At 39.9% G+C, this 27,943-nt stretch overlaps 1 protein-coding gene across 1 annotated transcript in view; it reads left to right on the top strand.

The window, feature by feature from the left end:
- The window catches only part of CIT (citron rho-interacting serine/threonine kinase), a 3,433,971-nt gene that overhangs the window by 2,346,820 nt on the left and 1,059,208 nt on the right, over positions 1-27,943 (top strand). Inside the window, exon 35 of the mRNA XM_044069760.1 lies at positions 20,036-20,140. Coding sequence (XP_043925695.1) covers positions 20,036-20,140 — 105 coding nt within the window. The remainder of the gene's footprint in view (positions 1-20,035; positions 20,141-27,943) is intronic.

The raw sequence follows: 27,943 nt of genomic DNA, 5'->3' as shown, positions 1-27,943 counted from the left end.
ATAACGGATTCAATGGAAGAAGTAAGAAAAGTTGACATGATGAAAACTAATAATCTTATGGACAGATTTGTCATAACAAATTAGGAAGTTGAAAATATTCCTTCAGAGCACTCCAACACATTAGCAGATTTACAGAAAACAATCGGCAGCTAAAGGAAAATATGACGGATTTGTAGACTAAATTCATATTGTTGGAAAGAAAAACAATTACGTAGGCAACATTGAGCAAGCAGGAAGAACCTCCTAATAGTAGGGGTCCCACAGTTGTTGGAGAGTAAGGATTGCATTCTTTTTATGCAGCACCACTAAGCTTGATGGTAGTGACTAAGGCCTCTAAAAGGATAGAAAGATCACACCATACGTTTATTTCTGGGGCCTGTGCAGCAAACAAAGAAACAAGGTACAGTTTGGTTGGAAAGGAAACGTTTGCAATAAAAATATGAGCAAGATCTGGAAACGGATTTGTTTGCAGGGTGGGGACTATCAGCTATACATGGGCAATGACTACTTTAGCATCATTAGACAGAGAAGGGCAGAATTTAATATAGTTGCATGCGAATGCCAACTGAAGGGGATGTATTGTAGATTAGTGTACTCAGATTATCTGAAGATCCACATGGCATGAGACACAGACACTTATCTTGATCTCTAGGAGACAATGGAGTTTATAAAACAAGGATATTCTAGCCATGAAGGTTGAAAGATATTGGGGGAGGGGGCCTCCAAAAATAAATAATTTTGTTGGCAGCTGAGAGTAAATTAAATGAAGGAAAGAAAACTTGCGCACTTTCACAAAAACTCGTAAAAGTATAGCCAGCATTGTTTCCCAGTTGGAAGAACAGTAACTTAACTGAAAGAAGTAAAGGTGTATTAAACTAGTACCAATATACATATGGAGTTAATTCTTATTAATAATGCTTTTCTATTTCATGATACAAATTATTTATAGAAGCTGGGTATGGTAATGGGTACACCTATTGCTAATACCCATGCAAATACAGTTATGCACATATGGGAAGATAAATATGTATATCACCTGTTAGTTTCTGCACAAGATATTTAATAAACATTTTGTTGATGCATCTTTCTGATATGTGTGGTAGAGAGCAGGAACTGGATTAATTTACAAAGAATTTTTAATATTTAAGGTGATATCTAGTAGTAGTGAGATTAATTTTTCTGAACGTAAATATTTTAAGGTAATCTTATGGAAGATTAGATGCAAGTGTATTTGAGAAGGAAATAAAGAAAATGTGTACTTGCATCATTCAAGTATGCACCCTCTGTTTATTTATAGGAATATAGTAAAAGGTCAAATGTTACATATTTGACATTTAAATACGATGGATAGTGAATCTAAGAAACAGATATGCTGGTACAAGAATTTAATGAACGAGAATATAGTTATAATGAATTAGATGCATAAATGTCAGTAATTATGGCCGAAAGAAGGAATAGACTTGGAACTGTATGTTCAACAGGACATTATAATGGAAGGACAAAAAACAGACCATAGATTTACTGATAATATGACCATATTATAACGATGCTAGTTCAGTAGAAGAAATCGTGAAAAAACATTGGCATATACTACAAAACCTCAATATTATAAAAGGATTAGATTTAGATAGACCTAGATTTACTTATAAAAGACTGTCAAATTTAAAAAAAAAATTATGCTTAAAAGAACAGAGAAAGTTTAAGCATAATAATATTAGCAATAGGATTGGTATGTACTCTTGTTATACAAGTAGTACATTGTTCCACTGTATTCATCATTTATCATACCTCTCATTGGGTAACCAGGCATATCCAACAATTGGAGCGTCCAAAGAGGTTACTCACTAAAAGATTACAGGGCGTAAATAAAATGTCCTCTGCAGACTGCCTCAGTGCCCTATCCCTGTATTCTGTCTCCTACAGCCTTTTGAGGTGTCATCAATGCCTGACATACAGGGCGTTGTCAGACCCCATTCTGCTGGACCTACTGCATATCCACAAAACAAACAGCACCAGAATTACTTGTTCTAAAGACTTAAACCTTGCCTGTGACATAAATAGGACCTGCTGGAGAGACAGGTATGTATCCCAGAGACTACCCCGTCTATGGAACAGGCTCCCCATCCATGTGAAACAGAGTTCCTCCCTAACCCAATTCAAGTGCAACTTGGACAATTGGATGGGGAACCGGAAATTCATCCCTGGTTTGTCACCTATGTCTCTAATGGACACAGGCAACCTGTAAATTGTTATCTCCCAGGCCCCTGCTTACACTTACAAAGGGTATCAGAGATTTGGGATGCATGGCTAGACTTAAGAAGGCCCTTGTGGTCATTAGCCTAGTAACACACATGAACCTATGTTGCATCTGCAAGTATATAAATAAAACTAAGGTAATTTACCATTACACAGAATGAGATTAATCTGAAAGTATATGCTGACTATGATACTTATAATCCAGTATATATGGCAGCCTGTGGAAAATGTACTTCATTTTATGCAGGAAAGACAAAAAATTAAAAGAAAGAACTCATAGTTATCTGTTGGATATAAGAAGGTGCATAATCACTTGTGCCCTTTATAAGCATATACAGGAAAGTGTAATTTCTAATTTGCTGTTTTAAGTATAGTGTATGAGAGAGTGAGAGGGAGTGATATAAAACTTAAAACTGAGAAGAGGGAAAACCAGTGGATTAATAAGTAAAGCGTAAACGAGCCTCCAGGATTGAATGGACAGATAAGTATCAAGCTGATTTTAAAGAGCAGGCACTTTAGGTAATTGTTGTTTAAAATTGTTTTAATTGTGTTTAACTTGTGTATTTGAGTCCTGATTATTTAGTATTAATAGATCTGATTTTATAATTGTTGTATAACAATCTGATGAAGTGTTCACAAAAGCTTGTAAAGGTCTTCGTACTGTATCTTGTGATTTGCTGAGGAAACATTAAAGCTACATTCATGGTTCCTGAGTTTCTATTGTTTTTTTTTACTTATATTTCTTGTTGTGTATTTGACTCAGGATTTCCCTCTCACAGGTTCTTTTTTCCTTGTAATAAAGGAAATATCAGATAAGAAAACTGAATTTCCAAAGGAAGCATTGAAGGCTATTTTATTCCAAGATTCCCCAGGCTGCCAGGGAAGATTAATAATACATCTGAGACCTCAAAGTTCTCAACATGTTAATATTGGTACTATGCTCCAGTCTTATAGGAAGTCAGTAAACTGAGCAAGACAGCAGATTAATTCTGAGCCTTCTACTGTATGCTGCAGAGAGAAAGGAAGATGTGAGGGAGATATCAGACCATTTAGACTGGATTAATTTTTCTATACCTTTAGATGAGTAGGTGTTGAGTATGGTGGCCTTGGCAGATATTTTGGTACTGCAAGAAATTGTAGATAAACAATCCACATGTAAGACTCTTGGGTCCAATGGGAACCCCTGGATATTTGGAAAATGTGGGGAGTATTATGCATCTGGTGCTAATAGTTCTTCCAACAGGGTCCAAACCTGAATCATGGAGGACAGCTAGCTATATCTAATAATTCTTAAGGATAGGAAAGAAGTAGAGTTGCCATCCTCCTGCAGACCTATTTCTGTTTTGAATCATGACTGAAAGTTATTTATATTGGTGTTGGCTACATGATTGGTAAGATTTATGTCTGAAGTAGTAGATTTAGATCAAACTGGGTTTGTGGGAGGATGGCACAAGTTTGACAATATGAAGGGTGGACAGCATTGAATTTGAAGGTGGTACAAGGATGTCAATAGTTAATTAACAGTTATACCTGAAGTAGTTACTTCATTTGCTCTGCAACCTGTGGGTATCGGATCCGATCTCGGATCCGAGCCTGCAGCTTCACAAGCTACAAGATCCAAGCTCCTAGCTCCTCCCCCTACCCATAATCCCCTGCCACTAACTGTATTACCTCAGATCGTTTTTGCTGAGGCTGAAGACAGCTACTTTTTGAAGAGCTCCTTAGCTAAATTGGTGAGACTGTTCCTTTTTCTCTTAGAGAAAAGCTTTTTCTCAGAGTTTGATTGTTGTGTGTTTGTTTAGTGTCCCTATAGACAGTATAGTTAATTAAATAGTTTTTTTGTGTAGTAGTATTAGTTTTCTGTATCCACCCCTCCCCCACTTAGTGTTTGGGTGTGCGTGTATTTGTGGTAATGGCTGAAGGGCCCAAGGCCGTTTTTTCAAAATGTACTGAGTGTGGCCATAAGCTTTCTCCTGCTGATGGCCACACTCAGTGCGTTTTATGCCTGGGGGTGGCCCATTTATCAACGGCTTGCCAAATCTGTGCAGCCTTTAACCCCCGGGCACTTAGGGACAGGAAGAATAAGCTGATCCTGGCGGGCTTGCTCCCCCAGGATTTGGCAGCTTCTTCCTCCCCCTCCAAGGCTCAGGCTGTCTCCTCTGCCCCAGTGCCTTCCGCTCCCCCCACTCAACCGGGGACTCAGCCTCCCGCTTTGGATTTGAGTTCGGGGGACTCTGGTGCCTCTTCCTCTAAAGAGAAGAGGCACAAAGATAAGGAGAGACACAGGTCTCAAAAAAGGTGGGCTGAGACTCAACCCTCAGCCCCACCATCTAAGCTGGCTAGCTCTCCCTCGAGGGTTTCCGGATCCTCCCCCTCTTGGCTCTGTTCGCCTCGTTTTTTGCCAGAGGGGGAGTACCAGTCTCCCTCGAGGTCGTCAAGGCGACCCTCCCGGCCTGCCTCGACGACTTCCTCCAGGTCGACCAGGAGCCTCACCGACGCAGATATGGATCGGATGATGCGTCGATTCTTGCAGACCCAAATGCAGATGAGGGTGCTCTTGCCTCCCCTCAGGGGGGGAGTGCGGCCTCTGTCTTTGCTCCAATCACTCCTTCTCCAACCCGTTTTCGGGTTTTGGAGTCATCGGATCTGGGCCCTTTCGGAGCTGGGGATTCGTCGGCGCAGATCGCTCCTGTCTCTTTGACGCCGACCATGTCCTCGAGTATTTTGGATCTGAGTTCTCGGGGCCGAGGGCCGGGCGTCAGATCCGGGGGAATTGATGTGTCTTCGGCGCCGTTGATATCGGAGCACACTTCTCTCTCGGATCCGACCGCATCGGCTCCAACTCAGGTCCTTACCTCTGAGCCGAGGAGATTGCTCTCGGAGCCTGGGGAGAGTAGTTCTCCTTCGGCTTTTGAGGTGGTGGAGAGGGTGCTGTTGAGGTCCTCCAGGTCCCCGGTCCGGGCTTCGGATCCTCCCACACCCCCGCTGCATATGGGTCTAACCTCCGTCATCCGTCCATTGGGACAGCCTGCCCAAGCCCTCCAGCCAGTTCCCGTGGAGGAACAGGAAGCCGTTGATGAGCCCTCCTTGGACAGTCCCACCGAGGACGTCCCTCGTAAATGGAGGTGTAAAAGGAGGCACCTGGACTCCCCTGAGTCCATCACCACAGACACGGATTTGGATGAAACGGAAGGTTCCCCAAGATCACCCCCCGAGGATGTCTCCTTCGGAGACATCATGGAGATGTTGCGTATTAGGGGGGGTCTGCCCAAAAACCTTCCACAGATGAATCCGTGTTACTGGAGGCGTTTGAGGCAGGCCCGTCTACCTCCTGGGTGTCCCCTCCGGCTGACCCCCTGGTAGACCTTATTACTACCAGGGCGTGGAAGGAGCCCGACACCGTGGAGCCAATCCCGAGATGGCCCGACAAAGTCCTTAGGCCCCCATCAGATAGACAGACGTGGGCCAAGCGGTCTCCGGTCGATGCCATGTTGGTGGCGGCTGCCACGAAGAGAGAACTCGCCCAAGAGAGTTCTTCGGTCCACCTGCCGGATAAGGAATCTCGGGCGCTGGACTGCATTGGGAAGAGGATGTTTGCTTCAGCGGCCTTCTCTATGAGGGCGCTGAATTATATGGCACATACCATTAGGCTACAGCGAGACTTGATTAAGGAATACACTGCAGCCCCCCCGAAGTCCATGTCGGTCGAGGACAAGAATGTGTTTTCGACTCGTATGGCCACTCTAAAATCCATATCTAACACGTCCATGTGGCTACTCTCTCATGCAACGGAGGGAGCTGCTAGGGCCAGCGGAGCCAGGGTTGTCTTGCGGGGTCACGCCTGGCTCCGCCTTTGCAATTTCGCGGAACTCTTCAAGGCGTACTTCGCGAATACGCCCTTTGACGGGTCTTTGCTTTTTGGCAAGACCATTCGCGAAACGCTGGTCCAAAGCGAGAAGGACGGGAAGATGCTGTCTGCCGTCGGGGTCCACTTCTCTAAACCTCAACGATCCTTCTCAAGGAATCAGAGGGGACAAAAGACGCTGTGGTTCCGCAAGTCTCAGCAATCCCATCCAGCTTCGAACCCCTCGTCCTCCAGAGGCAGAGGAGGACAAGGTGGACGCCGGCCCAGAGGCAGAGGGGGGCCACGTAATTTGGGGTCTAGAGAGCCTTTCTCAGACAGACCCGCGCAGCAGCCCTGAGGGCTTACCCGACTGTCCATCTCTGGAGGCAGTCGGGGGGCGGCTGACGGAGCATCTGTCAAACTGGGAGTCCATTACGACAGATCGATGGGTGCTCCGCATCATATCCAGAGGTTACTCCATTCCCTTCCTAAACCTTCCCCCTACAAGCCGACGCTTCCCCGATGTTCCACCCGATCAGAGGGAGGCAGCGACTTCAGAGGTTTCGAATTTGCTAAGAAAAAGAGCCATCCAGCCCATCCCCCCAGATCAGTCCGGATTGGGTTATTACTCCAGGTTCTTTTTAGTGCCAAAGAAGACGGGGGACTTAAGACCCATCCTAGACTTGTCCGCTCTGAACCTGTTCATCCCCAAGGAAAAATTCCGGATGGTCACACTTCAATCAATTCTCCCTTTGCTTCAGGAGAACGACTGGATGTGCTCTATAGACCTCAAGGATGCGTACTACCACATATTGATTGACAGACGATCCAGAAGGTTTCTCCGCTTCCGGCTGGAAGCCAGTCATTATCAGTTCAGGGTTCTTCCGTTCGGCCTCACCTCAGCCCCCAGGGTTCACCAAGGTCATGGCAGTGGTTGCAGCCCACCTGAGACTTCAGGGCATTCAGGTTTTCCCGTACCTAGATGACTGGCTCCTTACCGCCACCAACAGGCATCAACTCTGCATTGCAAGAGATTACACTCTGACTCTTGCCCTGCCTAGGCATCTCAGTGAATCTTCAAAAATCCTTCCTTCGCCCCGTACACGTTCATAGGGGCCAGATTGGATACCCGTGCTTCTTGAGTCTTTCTGATGTCGGACAGGCTGAGCAGCTTGTTGCTTCAGGTGCTTAATCTTCTTCAGAACCAAGTTCCTGTGGCGGAGTTAGTCCTGAGGGCACTAGGGTCTATGGCAGTGGCAATCTGTCTATCCCTTCATGCACGCCTGCGAATGCGGGTTTTACAATGGTCCCTCCAGGTTCACTGGTCACTATTACTCCACCCGTTAAGCTCCCCAATTCCACTGAGCAGAGTTTGCAGGGATTCCCTTCTTTGGTGGCTTCACTCTCGAGAGCTGAGGCAAGGGGGAGACCCTTTGTGATTCCCCCGCCCCAAGCCACGCTGACCACGGATGCTTCTCGCCTCGGGTGGGGGGGCATTGTTCGGGCAGAACCGTCCAAGGCACGTGGACTTCCCTAGAGACAGCTCTGCATATCAATGTCCTAGAGATGAGGGCGGTGCTTCTAGCGTTGCAAGCTCTCCACGACCTTCTTCATCTGGGGACTATTGCAATCCAGACAGACAATATGTCGGTAGTCTGGTACATAAACAGGGGGGAACCAGGTCTTCTCCCCTTTGTCGAGAAGCTATGAGAGTGTGGGAATGGGCGATATCCACCAACCACTTTCTAATAGCAACGCACATTCCGGGACGGTCCAACATATTAGCGGACAAACTGAGTCGGATAATTCTCACTCCGTACGAGTGGTCTCTCAATCCATCAGTTGCGAAGCAGATCTTCTGCAAGTGGGGTTGGCCTCGCTGCGATCTTTTTGCTTCTCCATTAAACACAAAATGCAGCGAGTACTTCGCAATACTTCCCCCTGAGGGGGGAGACTCCCAGAGACGCTCTTGTTCATGCTTGGCCTCCCGGTCTTCTTTATGCTTACCCTTCCCTTCCGCTTATGACGAAGTTCATACAGAAAGCCTCTCTGTTGGGGGAGCAGATTTATCCGCATAGCCCCATTCTTGCCTCGCCAGATCTGGTTCCCATACCTGCGGTCTTACAGTTTAACTCCCCCTTGGATACTGGAACCCATTCCAGACCTGATTTCACATCCCGCAGGATGTCAAACCCCGAACCTGGTAAACCTCAAGCTTGCGGCTTGGTTGATCCAGTTCCACTGATGGCTAGGACTCCCGGTATCTCATCACCAGTGAAGGCCATTCTGGTAGTGGCTCATAAGCCGGCTACCAGGAAAATATATAATAGCAAGTGGAAACACTTCTCCATCTGGGCAACAGACAAGGGCCTGGATCCTTTTACAGTTCCTATTCCGACAATCCTGGACTTCCTGTCGCTGATTTTTCGGCAGGGAGCAAGTGCTTTTATGGTTAAGGTGCAGTTAGCAGCCATTTCCCATTTTCATGTGGGAGATGGACTAGGATCATTGGCATCCACAAAGTTATGCAAAACTTTCTTGCGAGGCATCTTTCTCTTGAAACCTCCTGTGAAAATGGTGGTGTCCCCATGGGATTTGACACTAGTCTTGCAAGCCCTGACGAGTCCACTCTTTGAGCCTGCAGCCTCGATTCCTTTAAAATTCTTGTCCTGGAAAATGGCTTTCTTGGTAGCTATTACTTCTGCTAAGAGGGTTTCGGAACTCCAAGCACTGTGTATGAAACCCCCTTATCTCATTTTTCACAGGGATAGAGTGTCTCTCAGGACTAACCCGTCTTTCTTACCTAAGGTGGCTTCAGAATCAAATATCAATTATTCAATCAATTTGCCCCTGTTCTTTCCAAATTTTCAGAATAAGGGAGAATACATATTGCACAGACTTGGACGTACACAGGCAACTATGTTTTTACTTGCACAGAACTAAAGATTTTCGCAAGTCTGATCAGTTGTTTGTGTCCTTTGCAAAATCAGCCAGGGGAAGGGCCATTTCTAAAGTGACCCTAGCAAATTGGATTTGTCAATGTATAGTTCAGGGGTATGTATCTTCAGGCAAACCAGCTCTTATGGGAATACACGCTCATTCTACCCGGCCCATCGCCACCTCAGCAGCTTTCTGGTCCAGGGTTCCTTTGGACGACATATGTTCAGCAGCTACCTGGTCCTCTTCTCATACATTCATTTCTCATTATAAACTGGATATGATATCGAGAAGTAGGGCTTCTTTTGGCTCTGCGGTGCTTCGGAATATCCTTCCATAAGGCCACCCAGGTTTATTGTCTAGGTAGCTGGGGACTCTGTCCCACAGGTTGCAGAGCAAATGAAGTAACTACTTCAGATAAAGAAGTTATGTACTCACCATAACGTTCCATCTGAGTAGGTACTTCATTTGTCTGCAACCGTTCCCCCCTAACCCTTTTTCGGGTTTTTCTGGTCACCTGAAATATTGCTGTCTTGAGGTTAGGTCTTCAGTATACCTCTGTCGAGGTTATGACTTAGATTGGGCAAAATCGATCTGAGGTAATACAGTTAGTGGCAAGGGATTATGGGTAGGGGGAGGAGCTAGGAGCTCGGATCTTGTAGCTTGTGAAGCTGCCGGCTCGGATCCGAGATCGGATCAGATACACACAGGTTGCAGACAAATGAAGTACCTACTCAGATGGAACGTTATGGTGAGTACATAACTTCTTTATATATGTGCTTTTTTGTTTGTTTTTGCTTCACTTTATCACTGCTGCCTGCTGATCATCACCCCCTCTAAATAAGTTATCCCATTCATTCTGTTTCCCCTCCTGCCAACAGGAACCATTATGCAGGCAGCCATTAGGGGTGTTTTAAGATTTTTGTAATTTTTCTCTCTATCCCCTCGTGCCCACGCAGTGACAGCCCATGGGTGTGGCATACAGTGGGTGTCAGCACTCGCCTGTTCCTCATTTCTGCAAGGGAGTCATGTTAGCAGGTTTGCACTACCCACTCACAGAAGACACTGAATCGTCACCCCCCCCCCCCGATCTCTTCCAGTGGTATGGTTCCTAGTATGGCTACACCCATCTCCCTTGCCTGCACCGACAAGCATCTGATCCACTACTTGAACTCAGTTCACCTGGCCTGTGATCAGGGCTTTATTCCTCTATATTGGCAGTGTAGGCCACAAAGATGATTTTCTTAGAATTTTCTGACTTAAGAGTTATCACAGGAGACAAGGACTACTGTCTGGATATTACCAGCTGCATATAAAGAGGCAGTTGCAAGGAAATTAAAACATGTGAAAGATATGGCTAGAAGTATGTTGTGTGTGTGTGTGTGTGTGTGTGTGTGTGTATACATACACACACATACACGCAGAGTAAATGAGACTTTGAAATGAAAAGGTATGAATTTACAGGGGATAACAGGGAAAAGACATGTAAACAAACAGCAGCAATGGTCAACATTTGAGATCACCATTCATAATGAGTAGAAGGTTGTGCATGTGGTAAGGGAAAAAATGTGTTGAAATAAATATATAGAAATGGTTCCATGTAGAATTTTTCAAGAGTATAACTGATTTTTTCAAGGCATAAGCAAAACATGAACAAAACTTGGTGTGCTAAAGTGAACGGTAGAATTAAGTATGTAAGACTCACAAGGGAGAAGATAGAACAATATAAACTGGTAAACTATAAAAAGAAAGATAACCTGCATTCAGATTGCTAGTTTGTTTGGATGTTATGTATGTTACGTTTATTAAAATTATTTTTGGATAAAATAAAGTTTTTCTTAAAAAATGGGCTTGATACTCAATAGAACTCTTCCTAGACAGACTGTAGCCAACTGGTTTTTGAGTTTTATTTTATTTCAATTGTTCACTTCTGGACAGGTCAGAACTTAGTCCATTTGGGTTGCTTCCACTCTGGCAACTTTCATTAGAGAAGTCTCTGCTTACTGGCATTTGTCAGATTGCCACCCAGTGTGCTGTGCTCTCTCTTACTAGATATTATGAGCTGAATGTCCATTCACAGACTGATGGCTGCTTGGCTGTTGCAGTGCTTCAGTATAGCATTTATGGTTTAGCAGTCTACATGTAAGTAATGAATTAACAAAAATAAGGAAAAGAAAAAAAAATAGTCAAGTGCAATTATTTGAGATGCTCTCCATAGCACCTGTGTTTTTTAATTACTTTGTGTTCTTACTGGATCTTGCCTTCCTAGACCAGATTGTTGGCATATGTTCTTGATATAGTCTGATACTTTTATCACCTTGTAGTGCTGTGTTTGAGAGTGAGAGAATGATGTTTGTATACTTGAAGTGATTATAACACGGGCCTGACCACATAGGAGGAGGCAAGAGTGTTGCTCATTGTTTTCTGCAGGAAGTTAGTGGAAGTCTAGCTACCATTTGTCCCTTAAATATGATGTGCTGTCTCTCTTCAAAGTTATTGTTAATGAAGTTATTTCCATGCCAGATTCTGATTTTGATGAGGTAATGTCACTATGACCTGCTAAAGAGACACTTGTAGGCCACTGAGAAGTCCCTTAACCTCTTTAATTTAACTAATGCCCAGCTTTGTGATTGGTGTTCATTGTATATTTGCTCTTGTTTGTTGCCAGTGTGATCAGACTTTTTTTACTTTCAGGACTTAATGAGTTTTATGAAGTGTCTAACATTGTCTCCCTGCATGTTAATCATGCTTTCAGCTAGTATACTTCTGGTATAAACATAGGTGGTAATTTCGGTTCCCTTTAAACAACTGAGACATGATTGTTAAAAAATAAAAACAAATAAATAGTGTTTCACAACTGCTCAAGGACACACAGGACATTAATCCCATCTGTACAGACTGAAATAATTGCTTTTGCAGAGGATCAAACCCTCTCTCATTTCCCTAACTTAGACCCACTAACCTCACCAAAGCTCAGCAGTGGGGAAAGTTGAAACTCTTCAAAACTCACCAGACAGTTATCCCACTATGCCTACCTGTCAAGAATATGACACAATCAAATTTTAATTCAGCCACTTGTGTTAGGGTAGCTAGAAAATGATTAACTGCTCAATGATCAGATGTGGGAGAAGCCCAGTAATTCTGCTACTGCTGTGAAGCTGCTACTGCTGTGAAGATTTGAGGCAGTAGAACAGACTTCTAAGGGCTTAACCAGTAGGTACTGAATTAGAAAGTAAAACTGCTATCTTCTGAGGTCCATCATAAGTATCATTGCTGCAGTACATAGATGAATAGGTTCAAGGTGTAGTAGATGAACTTAGAGTAGCAGCCAGATTTTTTGGTGCATTCAGATATCCCCAATTATGGTGCAAATGTACATCTCCCATACAACAGATCAGCCAGAAGTTCTGCTATAAAGGATAGCATAACCCCTTTATTTGTATTCAAAGGCAATGATCATCCATTTCATACAAGTTTGTCAGTTACTTCTGGGCAAAGACTGATAGCACGATAAATGTGCAGATGTTACTGTTTAGTATCTTTACTGAGAATACAAACAAATAAAAGTGGTTGTTAATAGTTTTTCAGTTGAGTAGTGTTATCACCAATAAGTACAGGTGTGGGAGACAGGATCCAGCTAAGGACTTCCTTTTACAGTGTCTATTTTGTCTTATTGGAGAGAGCATGATGTGACCAGCTGTGAACATTGTAGGACTTTTTCCACCATGACTTATTTCACAGATCATCCTTCACAAACTGGATGAGTTGGGTCTAGGGATATCCACTCTTCTTCAACAGGTCAACCTGTCACTCAAACTGTAGGGGAAAGCAAAAGGAACCCCTGCAACTCCATCATAAACAGACAAATGGAAAAGCTGAGGACAGTGCTTGTCATGGGGTTCATGAGTGGAAAACATAAGGCCTTATAGACCCATTAAACCCTCATTAGGCCTCAGGCTCCTAATTCTTGAGTTCTAGGTACATCTGCACTGGCCAAGGACCCTATTTGTGAAGTCACTACTTATGTCTTAGCAGCTTTGGAAGCAGATAATGCCATAGTTGTAAGTACTGCACACAAGCCAGGTTTCAAAGGGTACAGATTTATTTGTTGTGTGATGGCTGGATGCCAGTTGCCTGGCATATGCAAGGGATGTTTGCCTTCTTCAGGAAATTTAACAGAAGGCACCTTCCCAATCCCAATAACCTTTAGAAATACCAATATTTTTGTTAGTTTTCCCAGGATGGTGCAACTACTACTGCTTAAGAGCCACTACAACTTCTGCATAGCCTGCCTGCCATTTATATGCCTCAGATCCATGTGCTTGGAGCACAGATGTCCTCTACTCTCCCTCAGCAATTTGAGTAAAAAAGATTTGTTCAACAATACTTGATAACACTCCAGTGAAGTCTGGAGTCAAGGATCTTCTCTCTGCTTTGTAATTTCCTCTGCATAATGGATATACTACAGCACTGATTCTTATGATGAATGTACTACAGCTGTGTGTAGGGAACTTAGTGTAACTATAGATATTAGAATAACAGAATCGTTGTTGCAGTACAAGGTCCTACCCACCTTTTTCCTTCTTTCCTGAATAGATCTTTTTTTTAAAAGTGATCCTATCCTCCTTACTCTGTGAGGATAGCTTACTCTTTAATGTGTATATGTTGTTATAGCCCTTTTGTTTTTACTTATTCCTGTTGGGGGTGGTTATTGGTCCGAATATATACATAGGAATATTTTATAATTTAGGTGATTGATTACTGATGTTTTTATTTCCTGTCTCTTCCATAAATAGTTTTATGTATATGTGAGGGTTTCCTGTCAGAGATGCACTTCAAAAATTAAACTGCAGTTGCTTAGCCAAATAGAAACTGTTAAATTATTTAAACATTTGTTCACGAGGCTGGGGTGGTCACCAGCTTTACCCCAACTCCCATTGCTTATACATAGTAATTTGGAGAATGATGTTCCTCGGAGAAGGGGGTTCACTTTCTGTATCCCCATGACTTATACAGAGTGAACGGTGTACAACAGGGAAGGTGGTCTTCACTTCCTGTATCCCCACCACTACCATTGCTTATATTTACTAACTCTGAGAAACTGTTTGTGATAATTCAATAAAGGTATTTGAAAATAAAAACTGAGAAACTGTTAATTGGAAAATGGGGAATAGTTCCAGTTAGTATATATTGTCCAAATTGTTTTGCTGAGGTTGGCACTTATGATCCTTGGCATTTCAAAAGGCATTTGTCTTTAAGATGGGGTTTGGGTATATAGATACATTTGTTGTAAGTCTTCCAGTGGAAAAAGGAATGGGAGATGGTGTTATTTGCACTATCCAAAAAGAACACGAATGCGCAACTCGACCAAGAAATCCAATGTAGATGGAAAACCAGAAAGAATCTCTTTTGCAGAAAAACAAATTTTATTTATCCAACTCTCCAAACGACACAACACACGAACTTGAACAGATACTCCACATTAACGTTTTTCACCACATACGTTTTCGTCCTGTTACAGACTTCATCAGATGACTAAACAAACCCCAACCTTTCTTTTTATAAGCCATTAATTGATCCAATAATTCAATTAAATAATTTAATAAAGTTACTTTGTTTAAACACTTTAAAAGTCATTTTAAAATTCTTTTAAAAAAAAAGAACCATATCTAAAGTGCAATTCTTATTATATAAATATTTATAAAAACATTTATATTCAAATTAGATACTGCTACTAAATTAAAAACTTATGAATCTTTTTAAAAGTTTTATGTTAAATAATAAAATCCTTGGAGACACATCATTATACCAAAATAATGGATAAAATGCCATCTAGTGGACATTGTTAGAATTGTATATATAGAATAAAATAAACTAAAAAATGTATAGTTGTAAGGTTTAAAAATCATTCATTCTGACATAGTCTTTGTTATTGTTTGAATTTCATGTAACATCACCACATCCACTGTTGGTAGGAATGTATTTCTAATAATAGAAACATAGTATATGAATGACAATCAATAACTAATTTCTACAAAAGAAATTAAAAACATTTATAATTTAGCTGCTCTTAGTTTTAAAATAGGTACTATACTTATGTATTCATTTAGGCCTGGGGGTTTATAAGCTTCTAACGACATTTGCCACCACAATTCTCGATACTCTAATCTTTCTTCCCAGGGCCCCCCTCTTATGTCTTTTTCTGTATGCTCTAATACAGTAAAACTAAAACTAGATTTCTCACATATTTTACTATGCTTATATAGCGCATTGGTTTCTTTACAATTCTTTATATCATTTAAGTGCTCAAATATTCTTCTTTTTAATTTCCTCTCAGTTTTCCCTATATAGAAGGATTGACATTCATTACACATACTTAAATATACCAACCCTGTAGAATCACAATTATAAAAGTGCTTGTCATTAACTATAACTTTGTTTCTACTGTTAATGTAGGTGGTATTACTGTTAGAGATATTTGCACATTGAGCACATCTACCACATTTGTAGGTGCCCTTTCTCCTTCTATCCTGTGGGTCCAAGGTGTTTTTATTTTCTAATAATTTTTTATACTTAAAGAATTTTTGTACACTATTTTGAGAGTATTGTTATTCCCTAAATCTAGTTCTGTTAATTCAATAAATCTGTCCCATTCTTTGTTAAAAATCTTTTTTATTTTACTGTTGATTGTATTGTATTCCAAAGTCAAAGCTAACTCGAAATTTTCATGTTTATTATCTTGATTAAGTCCAGTTGTATTGTCGGTTTCCTTCTCTTTTTTAACTATAGGGGCAAATCTACCTTCCCTACCTAAAGCCACCTCTTCTCTAATTTCTTTAATAAAGTTACTAGGGTAGCCCCTTTCTTTAAACATACTCTCTAATAGATCACATTCTGAAACAAAATCCTGGTCCTTACTGGTCATTCTACTTCCTCTCACGAACTGCCCCTTTATTATATTCTTTTTTACATGCATAGGATGGGCACTGTCAAAGTGGAGGAAGGAATTACAGTAGGTGGCTTTCCTGTATATTTTAGTTTCTAAATGCCCTTGGTCCTTATATATTTCAAGATCCAAGTATTGTACCAAATTGTGTGTCACCTTGTGGGTGAATTTCAAAAACTACAAGTATTGTTGAGATATAATAAAAAGTCATTTAGTTTTTCTTCTCCCCCATTCCAAAATATAATTATGTCATCCAAAAACCTACGATAGGTTGTCAAAAAAGGCTTAAATTCACTTTCCAATACATACTTTTCCTCCCATTTAGATAACACCAAGTTTGCATAGGTTGGGGCGCAGGCCGCTCCCATCGCTACCCCTTGAATTTGTCTAAAAAATTCTCCATTGAAAAACAAAAAGTTGTTGTGTAAAACCATCTCCATTAGCCATTTACTGACTATCTTGTCATTATGAGTTATATTACCATCTTCAAACACTACTTCTTCAAACATATCCAAACCTTCCTCATGTGGGATGGATGGAAAAAGGTCTATTACATCAATAGTTACAAAAATGAGACCATTTATTTTAGTTATGTCTACAATAGTTCGTAATAGGTCCCATGAATCTTTCAAAATGTGCACTTTTTGCAACCATATTTTTTTAGTTTTGTTGTCCACAAACTTAGCTAAAGCATTAGTTTTGGACCCATTAGCTGCAACTATTGGCCTCAAAGGGGGATCAGATTCATTTTTATGTATTTTGGGGATCCCGAAGATGGAAGGAACTTTAGGTTTGTCTACTTTTAAAAAATTATAAGTTTCCAAATCAATCAGTCCTTCCACCATCATATCATACAAATTCATGTCAATCCTGTTGTATGCAACATTTATCTCATTTTTTGACACTGGTTCGTATTTATTCTCATCCCACAATATCTTATACATCCTAGTATCATACTCAATATTTTCCATAATGACAATTCCTCCCCCTTTGTCAGGCTTCATAACTCTTATATTTCTATCTTTCTTTAAGCTGTTTAGGATGTCCTTTTCCTGATGGTTTAAATTGTTGTCGTGTAAAAAACCATTAGATTCAACTTTCCTAATTTCTTTCTCTATTAGTTTTTCAAAGTTCCTTAATTGGGGGTGTAAAGGTGGATTATATGTGGACCTCCGTCTTAGTGTTAGGTCATTCTCCTTTCCATTGTTGTGAAAAAGGGTTTTGAGGTTGACTTTCCTTAAAAATATTTTTAAATCTAACAGTGATTTAACAACATTCCCTTTAGTGGATGGGATAAATTTAAGGCCTTTGGAAAGTAAACTAAAATGTCCTTTTTCTAATTGAGTAGAGCTAAAGTTATAAATGTTGAAGTGATTGTAGGTCCATTTATTGCTTTCTTTAATAATCTCTTCACTAGTGGGGGGGTTGGGGGTATGTGGGGTTAAATGGGGGGGCATCAATAATTCCCCCTCTCCCTCTTCTCCCCCCTCTCCAATAAAAATTTCCTTCCCTCTCTCCATATTTATTAAAAATTCTCTCGGACCTCCTAAGGGGAGGAAATTCTTCTTCATTAAAAATATTATCTTCATGTGTCTCCTGGTTATCTAATGGATCCCTAGTATCAGGGTTTCCAAACTTATCAAGAGTACCTCTTACTCTATTTCTGGAGTGAGGGTTAGGGTAACAAATGTTACATTTATACTCATTTAAATCACGTTCCATCTTTTTATATTTCCTTTGAATTAAATCATCTATATTTCTATCTATTTCCTTTCTCATGTTAAAATATTTCACTTTTTCCTCTTCTATAGTGAATAACAAATCATTCGTGATGGTTTTGTCCAGAGCTTCTATTTCTGTTAAAAGCTCTTCCTGCACCCGGATGTTCTCTTTAACCATCAATTTTAACATTTCAATCCCACTTTTGTTAAATAAATCTAACAATTCTAAATGAAAATTAGAACCAGTAATAACACTGTTGGGGTATTTATAAAAACGTAAGCCTTTAGGCACAATTTCTTTCAATATACATTCTCTTAAGTAGGTGTTTTCCACATTCAAAGCCCTGTATTTACTCATCAATTTATATAAGTTATTAAAATTGTCCTTATATGCAAAGTCATTATTATTAGTAACATTGGAGTTCCCATGTTCGTTAAATGTTATTTGGCGTTTTAGCCACCCATTTAAGTCCTTAAATGGAGAGACAGTACCTTTAGTTTTATTCGTGCCATGAGGTTTGTTAACACGCTTATCCTTGGCTCCAACAGAACTTATTTCCCCTCGACTGGCTTCCTTAAACAATAACGGTGTATCCGCTGAATTGAAACTACTTGCTTCTTATTATTTGCACTATCCTTTACAGGTTAGCTTCCTGATTGACATCCTTTGGGTAAACCTTCACCTTGTCTAAAGAAGGCCAACAGGTGTAGAAGACTAGCCAGAAGACTGCAGACCATTCATTTATGCATACAGTGCAGCAGTGATCCTATTATTTGAACTTTAACATTATAGTAAGTACCCTCGTCCAACTGTACATTGTGGTGAGCATCACACACAACTTAAGGTTTATTTAGCTATCATCTTGTAGCTTTTGACATCCAAGTCTGTTCCCCTTGGAGCTCATGTGGCACATGAAGAAGTGTACCAGCGAGGCCATGTCTGTTTATCATTGGTATGAGTGGAACATGAGACTGGTATGAGTGGAACGTGAGACTGCTGATGTTATTTTGCTTAATGCTTTTCTTACCTCCACTACATTCTTGAGACAGCATCCAATAGGTGTTGTGTTTTATTAGCAGTGTCCACCTTGTCAAATCTCCCTTCATCCCCAGTGTCACTTCTGGTTGTCCAGTTTTTGGTCCCCAAATAACTGTATTTTGCTAATGAAGAAGACTTGAAACTGAACCTCATTCATGTGCGTTGTAGTACTTAAATAGCTGCAATAAACAGATGATATGGTTCTTCCAACTTGCATTACAGGTGACCTTTCTTTTTCTCCTCAGTTTCTTTCTCCTCATTCTCCTCATTGCTTGCTTGACCATAACCTTCTTTTCTTCTACCTGGTCCATTCATTTGCCAGGTGAAGCAGTCAATTTTGGAAAGCTTTTATCCGTACAATTGTTAAGTGTATTCTTACATCTTGTGTTGCTCTCTTGTGAGACATCCTTGAGTGAGTGAAGGTCCCACAGTGAAGGCTGTTATCAGCACATGTGTCTCTAGGCATGCCTGTGTATCTGCTACAGCATGACTGATGCTCTTCTACAGCCCATACATTGCACGTCTAAGAAATCCAGCTACAGTCTTGCAATAGACTGAGCTGCCATCTCTTCCCTTAGATGAGCAAGGTAGCATCAGCTGGTCATTGCCAGCTTCATCTCTGCCAGCTGCTGCAGCACTCAGATCACCAATTGATTCCAGGTTGCCTAGGCTCCAGTTATGGCTTTATCCATTTGCATCATCCGATTGCTGAGAATTTCTTTTGGGTAAACGGTCAGAGTGGTAGAGAGATGGTTGTGGAGATGGAAGGGTTTGGTTGAACAGTGACCAGCTCCCATCAACAAATGGGGGGCATTAGACTGCCTGAGACCAGGACGATGGTTTAAGCACATAGATTCCAAACTGTCTTCATCCACATCTCACCGAAAAGCATAAGCAAACACATTTACTGCACTGTGGCACCATTGCTTGTTGCATGCTGGTGGATTGGGAAGTATGCAATAATAAAGCTTGACTCTGTAAATTTGATGACCTTGGAGGTCGCGCCACCTTGCCTTCAGTCAGTGACAAAGTGAATATGGCACTTGATCAGTAGCTGTACCTTTAGAGCTTGTGATCACTTGGAAAGGAACAAAAAAAAAATCTATGTCTGAATGCTTGCTGGTAGAAAATAGGTACACATGTATGGTTATGTAAAATACACACGTGTGTATGTGTTACTATGTAGATTTATTTTTGCCACATGTCAGTCTTTCTGTCTTTTTGCTGTGTAGTTTGTGTACTGTCTGAAGTTCTCTGTTTCTTTTTGTTAACAAAGTCTTGCTTATTTACAGCTTCTGGTAAGTCCACAGATGAGTTTGAACTGTGCCTTCCTGATGGAGATGTAACTGTCCATGGAGCTGTCATAGCCTCTGAACTCATTAACACAGCAAAAGCAGGTAATAAATAATCTAGTTTTGCTCTACAGAATAATTTCTGCTTGCATGATCTTTTTATTTTATTTGCTTATTTATTTATCTGCAGTTTGTTAACCGAGAAAGTCCATTGGGAAATGAGCCATATTCAATGGAGGCCCAGGGAGAAAAGCTCCATATACAGTATTACAGTAGCAAATATTAGCAAAAAGTAACAAATGTCAACAAAAAATAACGAATTTAACACAGTTTAAAAAAAAATATGAAAACACAGTGACATAGAAGATAGTAAGAAAACATTTGTGGAATCTGCCATAGCAAAGCATTCAGTGGAAATATAACAAAGTATTTTGGAGTACAAGGCGTGCCTGTAGCTATAGTTTCTTATGGGAAAAGTTGGAACAAAATTAAAGGAGGTAAATAGAGCAGAAACTAGTATTAGGTTGAGTTCTGACAAAGAAGGGTGAGGAAGCAGGGCCGAAATAGGAGGAGTCAGGTGGGGTGAGAACAGGAGCATTCCCAGTGAGAAGAGAGATGGGAATGGAGTGGTTTTGGGTGTTTCTAATGTGATGTGAAAGTGAATTCCATACTCGTGCAAGGGAGAAAGACAATAGAAGTTGACCTGGCACGCGTATGGGTTTTGTACACTTCAACGAGGTTCTTATTGTTGGACTGGAGTAATCTGTCAGGACGATGCATGGTGAGGATGGAAGAGAGGGAAGGGCAGTTAGAGGGTTTGAAAATGAGTTTATGGGCAGATGAGAGTTGAACGTAAGAACGATAGTTGGGGAGTTCCAGCCAATTTAAGGAGTGGAGCGGGTCGCAGTGGTGAGAGGAGGATTTGAATCTGGTACCAAAAGAGATTTTATTGTAGCAGGATGACAGTTTTGACTTTAGGGTGGATTGAAGATTAGTGAGGAGAGGGGCTCCATACAAGAGAGAAGAAATTGGCTGAGGGAGTAAGATAACGACTGTGTCGCTACAGCATTCTGAGCTTCTGGTGGGTTTTCTTAATATTATTTTGTATATGAATATCACACTTTAATTGTTCGTCAATAATGACACCTAGAAGCTTTGTATGGGAGACTGTTTTGATGGGGGTCATGTTCTGACTGACTATAGAGAAGGAATTCTTGTTGATTTTGATGTTTTTAGATGGGGTAAAGATCATGATTTTGGTTTTAGATGCAGTGAGAGTTAAATGATAGTTCATCTAAGACTGTTCAAGAGAAGGCATCTTGCATCAGTTGCATGAATTTGGGGAGAGATTCAGCATAGCAAATAATGGTAGAGTCAGTTTGGCATTAGGGATACACTGATGAAAGTTATTAATGAAGATGTTAAATAGTAAGAGGCCCAGTATAGAGCCTTGTGGAACTCCAGTCAGTGTGTGAAGGAAGGAAGAGGTACAGTTTTTCCACTTGACAGCTTGTTGTCTATTTGAGAGGTAACTGGAAAACCAATTGCTGGAAGAGGAGGAAAGATTGAGAAGAGAGAGCTTGGACAAGAGAAAGTTATGGGAAATAGTATTGAAGGCCTTGGATAAGTCTAAAAGAAGGGTAGATACAATATTGCCAGAGTTGCGAGTGCAGTTGATGATCTCGTGGAAGGACAGAAGGGCAGTAGTAGTGATGTGTCCAGATCCAAATCCATGTTGTGTGGGGTACAGCAGTTGATTGTCTAAGAGGTAAGGTAGGAGTTGCAGGTGAATACATTTTTTAAGAATTTTAGAGATGGGGACAGGATGGCTATAGGATGGAAATTGGAGATATCAGTGTTGTTGCCCCCTTTGTGAATGGGGAATGATGAAGGCGTTCTTCCAGAGGAGGTGGCCATAGGAGTCTTGGATGGAATGGCTTATTAGGATGGAGATAGGAAGAGCTATGCCATCAGCAACTAGATTGAGGAAGTTAGATGGAAGGTTATAAGAGCATGGTTTTAATTTCTGTGGAAGTTGTTTTATGATATAGATAGGAATGGTTGGATGGTAAAGGGGGTGAGATGAGTAGCATTGGTGTCAGAGGGGTAGAGTTGAGGGTGTGAGATGAGGTTAGAGTTGATTATACTATTAGAAAATGATGCGGTGAGCTTGGTTATTGAGTCTATAAAGAAGGAGTTAAATTGGGTAGCTAAGATACGATCTGAAGAATTAGGATCTGGGCAAGGGTTGTTTTTTTTGCCGGGACAGAGGATGGCAGAAATACTGCTCCAGAATATTTTGGGGCTGGATCTGTGATTGTTTTGAAGTTTGGAGTAGTAGGATTTTCAGTTGGTAGCAGTTTGTTTTTTTGCTTTATTATGAAGTTGCTTGCATTCAGTCAAGGTGTTAGGTGTTTTAAATTTTTGGTAATGTTTCCATTATTTATCTCAGTAATGCATGAGAGTTATGGTTTTTTTGGTTAGCCAGGGGTCAATTTTGGATTTAACCCTTTTAGTTCTGGGGGAGCAAAGCTGTTTAGTAGATTAATGAATGAAGTTGTGAAGTACTGTAAGTAACAGTGTTGTCAAGATGAAGGGTTTTTAGAAGGTTCCAATTCATGTGCTCTAAAGAGTCAGAGAAAGCTTGAGGGTTGAAATTTTTCAGGGTATGGATGTAGATATAGTCTTGCTGGGATAAGTCCCAGTTTACCTTGTGTGTGTGTGTGTGTATACACACACACACACACACACACACACACACACTATATATGGGTCTACTTCTAATGATCGAAATCCCACTTACCCACCTTTCTTAAGACTGAGGTGACATAGCTGAAACTGCATTTAAACTAACACTCGGCTCACAGACTGAAAACTTCTGGGAAGTAACCACTTGTATATGTGTGGCTTTACCACCCAGACCCCCCGATGTGGGGGGGCTGTGCCCTTTACCCCCCAACTAAATATACCAACTACGAGATCACATTACAGTAGGAAAAGGTGCAAAGTTTACCATGGTGGCCAAGTAGTTACTTACCCAGGGTTCCTTATCGGTGATCTGAGAGTTCAGTTAAATGGTACTGTTAGTGAACTTGTCTCGGTCTTAAGAAAGTCGGGTAAATGGGATTTTGATCATTAAAAGTGTAAGTGTGTGTGTGTGTGTGTGTGTATACATATATATATATATATATATATATATATATATATATATAAATTGTGTGTGTGTGTATATATATATATATATATATATATATATATATATATATATATATATATATATATATATATATATATATATATATATATATATATATATATATATATATATATATATATATATATATATATATATATATATATATATATATATATATATATATGTACACACACACACACACACACACACACACACATACAGACACAGAGCACATGTGTGTGATGGGACATAGTGCAAAAAACTGTAAGCCACTGTACTGTGCAGGAAATGTAGGGAGATTGGAGAGTTCTGGTTTGATTGTACTATACTGAAGAAGGAAATGGTAGAACAGGAAGAAAACACAGCAAAAGAAATATAGAAGATAATGTTATAGCAGAAGTTACAGAAAATCTTGGAGGGTTTGTCAACAGTAAAAAAAAGTATAAATGGAAGAATTAGACAGAAATTACATAATTCGAGAGACAGAGTTTCAGATACAAGAGCAAAACAACTCCATTACAAAGTGAAGAAGAAGAGGGGGAATATTGATACAAAGTAAGAAAGAAATGCCTGATGAGAAATGAATTAGATGGAGACTTGTGATAAAAAAGAGAAAATAAAAAAGGAAAGTGATATAGGAATTTTAGCTTTAAATGTAAATAATATTAAAATGAAGTAAGAGGTTTAATAGTGATTGAGTTTAAAAAATAAGGATGGACATGTTATGTTTACTGATACTAGATGTAGCTGTTAAGAAAAAAGAAAGAGAATTGAGGTAGATAGTATGGGGGTAATTGGACGCTAGGAAATGAGACATGTTCAGGAATAGTAACTTTTATTAAAAAAATGAGGAAGTAATAATGCTGGATGCTATAACACTAGTTCAAGGAAGAGTAATAGTATGTGATTTAAGAAGGGAGAAACAAATGCATGAGTAATAGTAATTTATGTATATACTGATATGACAGAAGGAAATTGTGGTTTGAATATATTAAACCATGTGTTTAGTGAATATGTCTGTAGTGATGGTGGGGGACTTAACTGTAACCTCACAAAAAAGAAAGAAAAAATAACACGGGATGTGAAGATGCTAAGAGATTTCATATGTTGTGGTGTTTTAAGGATAGGAAAAATAAAGAATGAATATATCCTTAAACTCAATAATGCCAAAAAACAAAGTTCAAAAGACACCACATGAAGCGACACCCCAGTTCTGCAGTAAAGTATTAATTTTATTTAGTGCTTTCATCCCTTAGTATTAGAATGAACAAGGTTAAAAATGCAAGGCAATTTAAAACATTCAAAAACACACCCCTTGTTCAAAGTAACCAATAGAATGAAACTGCCTGTAGAATGAAACTTCCTGTTCCTTCATAGGTAGGTACTAGGCTATCGGCCCAAGGGCTTACGTAAGCCTAGCCAACAAGGTTCCCTGGCTTACGCCACCCAAGAAAGTTATTTTCCTGTGCCACTGTCGAGCAGAGACACAGAAGTGATCTCTGGGGTGTATTTCCTATTTCCCATCCACTCATCAAGAATCCACCATAGAGACCATACCCAGCAGAGTTAAATGCAGCAAATTGCCAACACAAATCAATGTTATTTTTAAACCAAAACGATACTGAGTAAAATCAAACATTTTATAAAAATCCAATGGCTTTAAGTTTTAAAATACAATTAAGTGACAGATTAGTATTTATACTGGGTGGCTGAGTAGCATCAGTAGCCAGCTGCCAGCATAACTTCCGGAATTCCAACCATAAATCAAAATCACCAGGGCCACCCCTAGGATTTTTTCCAATTTTTCTATCCCAAAAAAATAAAATGATGTCCTGGAAACTCCCTATTGTGCTTAGCTAATGCATTGTTGACATTCTTTGTTTTTATATTTTATATATATATGTATATATGTGTGTGTATATATATATATATATATATATATATATATATATATATATATATACACACACACTTATAAATTCTGTCTTTTAAACTTAAACTTTGCCAATATAAAAACACTGATACTGCTGGCATTTAGCTAAGTAAACCAAACCTTTCATTTTACAATTACATCTGAACTTGGGTTCCACCAATATATTGTTGAATCGGACCTGTCTGTCCTCTAAAATATTCTTGCAGTAATTACAACATTGACATTTAAATGTTCCCCATCTGTTGCCTGTGTAGTCAGGCCTTCTAGTGACAGGGCATTCAGTTAAAGTTTTAAGAAAAGCACCTTTTCTAATTACAAATTTTGGGGTGCCATCTAAATCTTAACCCCAAATATTTTAGGGTGCCCCAATTTTTAGCAATGCACATTTAATTTGTTGATAATTAATACTATATGTATTAATAAAAGCCAAGCATACATTAAATACATTCATGTCTGACATCCGGATGCCCATACCATAATTTGGGTCATCAGCTCTCAGTAAAATTGGATACAAACTTGATTGTCTTTTTGATGATACTTCGGTAATAAGCATATATCTATCAACTGTTTGGGATGCCCTCTCTTAATAAACATGGATTTCAAGTGCAGTTATTCATTAATAAAATCCTCCCATTTAGATAACATTTTAACTATTTTAGCAAGCTGTCCCTTCATTACTGCTCTTTTATGTGAAGGGTTGACAGCTGGTAAAGTGCAGGAAGGAATTTGAATATGTCAGCTTTTGAAAAATCCATGGAAAAAAATACTTTTTCTGGTGCAGATCCTTATTCAGCTCTTCTCCCTGGCCTCAGCTGAAAAAGGGTTTTATCCCAGTTGGACTTTCCCTGTGTGTACATGTATATATATGTGTGTGTGTGTATTTATATGTGTGTGTATATATATATATATATATATATATATATATATATATATATATATATATATAAAATATCTGTAGGTAGATACTGTTCATTTTTGTGGGTTGCTGTCTAGTAAAGTGCTGTCACCCTAATTTAGGCAAACTACAAACTTAATGTCGGTAAACCTGCTGGCCACATGGAAGCTTTTGACCTATCTGTATTGCTTCTTTTTCCAGAATTACTATCTCAGATTTTGACAGTTTCCATTTCTTAACTTTACTATATGGACCTGTCCTTTTTAGCATCTGGAAAAAACAGTAACAATATTTATTCAGAAAAAAAATGGAACTATATTGCTGGTTGGATGCCTAGCAAGTTTTAAAGCCCTTCTCTATGTACGATATGTGCACTTGTTGAACACGAGGTTCATGGTTCATCTGGAAATTGTGGAGAAAAAGCAATTGCTGCTCGGAGCAATTTTCACATGCCTGCAGTTCCCACATAAAGCTTGAGTTTTTTGTTTTGTTTTGTTTTTGTTTTTTTTTTTGCAGAAGTGCGTGTGTATGTCTCATGCAGACAATGTTTGAGTTAGTGGCAGACTGTGAGATGCTGTTCCATTCTTTAGATATGTTTTAGTGTTCCCTTCTTCAGTTTCAAGAACTTAAGTATTGCAGGCATGGTGACCCTTGTCTCATCTTCTGCACATCTTACACCCCTAACTTTCTGCTAAACATAATGCTTTTGTTTAGCTTTTGTTCAGTGAAAGCCAGGTCATACGCAGTATTAATGTATTTCTTACAGCTGCAGTTATCGTGGGGGGGATTTATTTCTTATAATTGCATTTATCATAGTGGGGAAGACTTCTGTACTTTTTAGCTCAGGCATATTACTCATATTTTGTGCTATAACTGCTTTTGTGTCGCAGATATGTTGTTATTGCCTTTGCTTAGGTGAGGCAAGAAAACCACTTGCAGAGCAAAAGGTTTTGAGCTGGTTGTTATTCTCATCTCCATTTGCTGCGGACTGTCAGAGAGGTTTATCCCAACGTTGACCAAGTCTAGTTCCATTTGAGCATAGCTATTCATCATGCAGCAAAGTGCTTTGCAAGACCTACCTTAATCAGGAACTGCAGCTTATTGTTTTTCAAGAGTTAAACACAGCACCATAACTGTCTTGTGAGGCACGCTCTACTAGGTTGCATATATAGTTATTAAGGGGCAAAACTTCCAGGCATCATCACTGACATTGTTGACTGTAGGGACTTGTTGACCGAAAATTCCTTGAATGAGATAATAGGATTATTACTTTTTGTTTCTTTGATTATTTCTCTTCCATTGTTTACTGAGAAAGTCTTTCTGTGCAGGACCCATTTTCAGCAGTGGTCTGGGGAAAAAGAACCAGTAAAATGGCATTTGCATTTGCAATTTCTGTATGCATGATAAACAAGAAGTGCATTTACAATGGTAAAACTTGTAGTATAGGGAAGAAATAGTGCTAGAAGTACATTTCAGTAAAGGAAACTGACAGCAATTCAGTTGAGTTTACATATGCCAGTTACATGGGGCATGTGCCTTTTACCTCTTGGTAGGTCTGTTTTACTAGCCACCTCTGAGACACTAGTTTTCAGGCAGAGAGTTGTTCTGTAGTACTATGACTCACCTTTGTTGTTTTCATAAATTATCCTCATTTCCATCATTTAGATTTCACAAAGGAAAGCACCATGGAGGAGGGAGAATGTCATCCATATTAAGCCATATGCTTCTGATGTCATGAACACTTTCAAAATTAGATATTTATACATGAGACTTCAGAGACATCTCCTGAATAAATGCGTTTATCTTAAAGTTGCTTTGAATGAGGGGATTTTGAACATGCATTGTTATACTAATTGCCCTCTAGACCCTACTTTAAGTTTACAA

The sequence above is a fragment of the Protopterus annectens genome, chromosome 4.part0 (assembly GCF_019279795.1).
Source record: "Protopterus annectens isolate FY-2018-M chromosome 4.part0, PAN1.0, whole genome shotgun sequence".
NCBI lineage: Eukaryota > Metazoa > Chordata > Ceratodontiformes > Protopteridae > Protopterus > Protopterus annectens.
This window is presented reverse-complemented; position numbering and strand designations above follow the sequence as displayed.